This window comes from Stegastes partitus, unplaced genomic scaffold, assembly GCF_000690725.1.
Source record: "Stegastes partitus isolate 25-593 unplaced genomic scaffold, Stegastes_partitus-1.0.2 Scaffold225, whole genome shotgun sequence".
In the NCBI taxonomy this organism is placed as follows: Eukaryota; Metazoa; Chordata; class Actinopteri; family Pomacentridae; genus Stegastes; species Stegastes partitus.
Window position 1 is genome coordinate 74,275 of NW_007577956.1, and position 3,718 is coordinate 77,992.

Here is a 3,718-nt window from a genome sequence, read left to right on the forward strand (position 1 = left end):
GCCCGAAAGAGGTTCTGCAGGAGCTGTTCTAGCATCTGGAACAGACTCAAAGGTTCCACAAACAGCCCAACGGTACCACCATGATGAGCAGTCAGATGATCTGTCCCAGCGGTCACTCTGCTGCAGCCCAAAAAGGATTTTCCTGTGAACCACTGACCTCTAAACGTTATGTTGTGGTGACGTCAGACAAATCAAACTCACTTTCTAGACACTAGGATGCAAAAATGCACATTTTAAAAAACTACTTGTTGTCATTTCACATATTTTGCTGTTACCTGTAAATTACAGGTCATAACCCGTAAAATCACACAAAAGAGTTTTAATTCACATGTTCATCAGAAAAACAATCCAAAGTGTAAATTATATCAAAAATCAGTATATTTATAAATTCAGACAATGCTTGATCACAAATGACACTAATTTTACTGCATTTAAATCAACAAAAACACGAATGTTTTGCAGATATTTGCTGTTATTTAAAAGAAAAATGACGTATATCAAGAATTGAAAAATAGTAAATAATTTTTAAATCATTTCCCCCCAATTATATTAAATCATAGATGATATTTAATGAAATAACTGAAAATAATAATTTACATATTACCTGTAATAAAGAACTATAAATAGTATTTCCTCTGTTTACAACATGTGACTCTACAATCAGACGCTTTCACTGTATTTAACTACAAACAGAAGCTATTAACTGTTATTTTCACACATTTTAACAGATTTTTGTGGCTTCCTGCTGACATATTTTCACCATCCCTCCTCCTGATTTCTTTATACGTATGAAATGCTTTTTGGGCTGCAGGGATTTTTGTTCCTCTTGCAAAACCATAAGTGACCACCAGACAGAAGAATTAGCAGCAGACTGAGCATTAACTTCTCTCCGTGCATCTCAGGTCGATCCCACAAGTCCTGCTACGTCTCATACGATTCATTCTTGTGCTGCAGGAAATCAATGTGGGAGGCGTGTTTTTCTGTGCTTCCATCTGAAAGCTAAACGCCTGCGACCGACTCTTCTCTCGGCGTCGGCTGGGATGCGCTGCAGCCGCCTGCGACCCTCCACCGGATCAAGTGGGCAGAGCTAATGGATGGATCAAGTCAATGGTACTCAGCACAGAACACGGGCTCGCAGGTTAATGCAGTGGCCATGTGTCAGACTGTCACGGTGACAACGCTCAGGAGCCCGGCGGTGCTCTGCAGCCCTGCGGTAGAGGAACAGCCAATCAGATGCTCACATCTGAGCCGCAGCATAATTAAAGCACTTTGACTTTGTGTAGCTTCCAAAGTTTCTGAATTAATCGATAACTAAAGCTGAATCCAAAAGCAAATTGATTATCCGTTTTTCCATCAGTGGAGCTACAGAACAAAGACAATCGGATTTTAGGCTTATGACTGGAGGTTCGATGCCAAAGTGCATCCTGGGAGTTAACTCAGAGAACGGGACGGATTGATGCTGATTCATGCATTTGAAGCGTTCCAGCTGTGAGTCTTATGGCACAAAGAAAAGAGGAGGACATGTCTGACCACACCAAGGAGTCAACAGGTCATTTAGCTCGTGTGCTAAAAGTTAGCCAGCAATTCTCCAGCAACAGAGGGGCGACGAAGGAAAGGAAAAAACACAATAAGAAGTCCTGTTGAAGGTGTTGGGTCACCGAGCTCCACCAGAACAGCTTTAATGCATCGTGGCATTGATGCTCCAAGTCTCTGCTGGAGACATGAGCACCAAAAGACATTCTGTCATTCAGTGTTTAGATGAAGGTGTCTCAGTGGTTAGCACCGTCGCCTCACAGCTAGAAGGTCGCCGGTTGGCATCCCGGATGTCCTCAAGCTTTCTGCGTGGAGTCTCCATGTTCTCCCCGTGCAGCGTGGGTTCTCTCCGGGTTCTCCGGCTTCCTCCCACAGTCCAGAAACATCCATCCATCCATTATCTATACACTGATTAATCCTCACTAGGGTCATGGGGGGCGGAGCCTATCCCAGCTGACTCAGGGTGAAGGCAGGTTCACCTGGACAGGTAACCAGTCTATCACAGGGCTACACTTAGAGACAGACAACCAAGCACACTCACATTCACACCTACGGACAATTTACAATCACCAATTAACCTCAGCATGTTTCTGGACTGTGGGAGGAAGCCGGAGAACCCGGAGAGAACCCACGCTGCACGGGGAGAACATGGAGACTCCACGCAGAAAGATCCCGGGTGTCCTCACCGGGACGCCAACCGGCGACCTTCTAGCTGTGAGGCCACGGAGCTAACCACTGATCCACCTGCAGCCCGTCCAGAAACATGCTGAGGTTAATTACTGTCTAATGTATTTGTCAAAAATCTCCACATAGCTTCAGATCTGGTGACTGTGATTCATATCATATGAAACCATCCAGTGACTCCATGGACGTGTGAATCCTGGATGAGACCAGTCCGATCATGATGCTCCTTCACAGGGTAAAGTACTGATTTATACTGACTCTTCCCTTGTTTCTCCAGTTTTTCCTGTAATTTGTCATCCATTTGTCGGTCAAACAGCAGAGGAATCAGGAGATAAACCGGTCGTCTTTAGGTGGCGCTGTGTGGTGTCTGGTGTCATGAGAAGTTGTTTTTTAAAATGCCTTAAAATGTGCAGACATGACTCGCAAAGTGTGCTCCAAGTGTTGTTCTATTAATATGCATTAAATGTTCTCCGTCTCTGGGACGCTACAGTCCTTGGGTAAAGAGTGATCACGGCTCTGTGCACAGCTTACTGATATTGCATTCTGTGATTTATGGGCGCTACGGCGCGCACATACTTCAAATGAACACCTCTCGCTGCCAAGCCGCTTATTGCAGCTTTAAATATTTGAAATGTTTTATTGTCACTCTAACAGGAGGTCCGCCCTCAGAACCATCAGTAAGCGCTGTGCAAACGTTCTGTGACAGGCCTCTTCTTCTGAGAGGATGGATGGGGAAGTAACGGGGCTGTGCTGGTGTGTTGGCCTGCAGTGTGGACAGGGACGCACACAGAGGACAGGAGGAGTGGAACAGAGGCAGCAGTTATGGATGGAGAGTGAGAGTTTGCCGGTTGGTTTATTACCTGGATACTCGGGGTGGGACAGGCGCGAGACGGGGCTGCACTAGGATGGACTGACGCCTCCCCTAAGAGAAATCACCGTATCTCATCAACATAGGAGGAGAGGAGAGGAAAGGAGAGGAGATGAGAGGAACGAGAAGGAGGAGGAGGAGGAGGAGGAGGAAGGCTTGTGTGCAGGATTCAGAAGGGCAGTGAGTGTCGAGGAGAGACAACAGCCACCCCAACCACACCAACAGGGTGCACGACGAGAACACAACACAGACAGAGATATACAGAGAAAATGCTCCCTGATGCACATTTACATACACAAAACACACAACGACCAGCGGCAGACGCCCAGCAGCCTGCGAGCGTCCAGCCATGCGGTGTGTCAGCAGCACAAGTCATGCTCACAGGATCAGAAAGAAAAGGCGTTTAATCGTGCAGCCCAGTCTGAGGCCGAAAGCAGCTGATTAATCGCATTAGCAGCTAAATCTTGCACGATCCCTGGTTGGAAAAAGGTGAGAAGACAGCGTAAGGAACATGCTGACATCAAACATGCAGCTATCGACTCTATGGAGGAAAATATGCACACATTTGGAAAACCCAGAATCTTATTTACATCAACACAATATGCAGAAAAACACACAGAGAAACAACAGAGG

The 3,718-nt window shown here is 46.1% G+C and overlaps 1 protein-coding gene across 1 annotated transcript in view; it reads right to left on the reverse strand.

Annotated features, from left to right (window-relative positions):
- syngap1b (synaptic Ras GTPase activating protein 1b) overlaps positions 1-3,718 on the reverse strand; it is a 190,987-nt gene that overhangs the window by 9,293 nt on the left and 177,976 nt on the right. Inside the window, exon 21 of the mRNA XM_008281155.1 lies at positions 3,078-3,139. Within this exon, the coding sequence (XP_008279377.1) occupies positions 3,078-3,139 (62 nt within the window). The remainder of the gene's footprint in view (positions 1-3,077; positions 3,140-3,718) is intronic.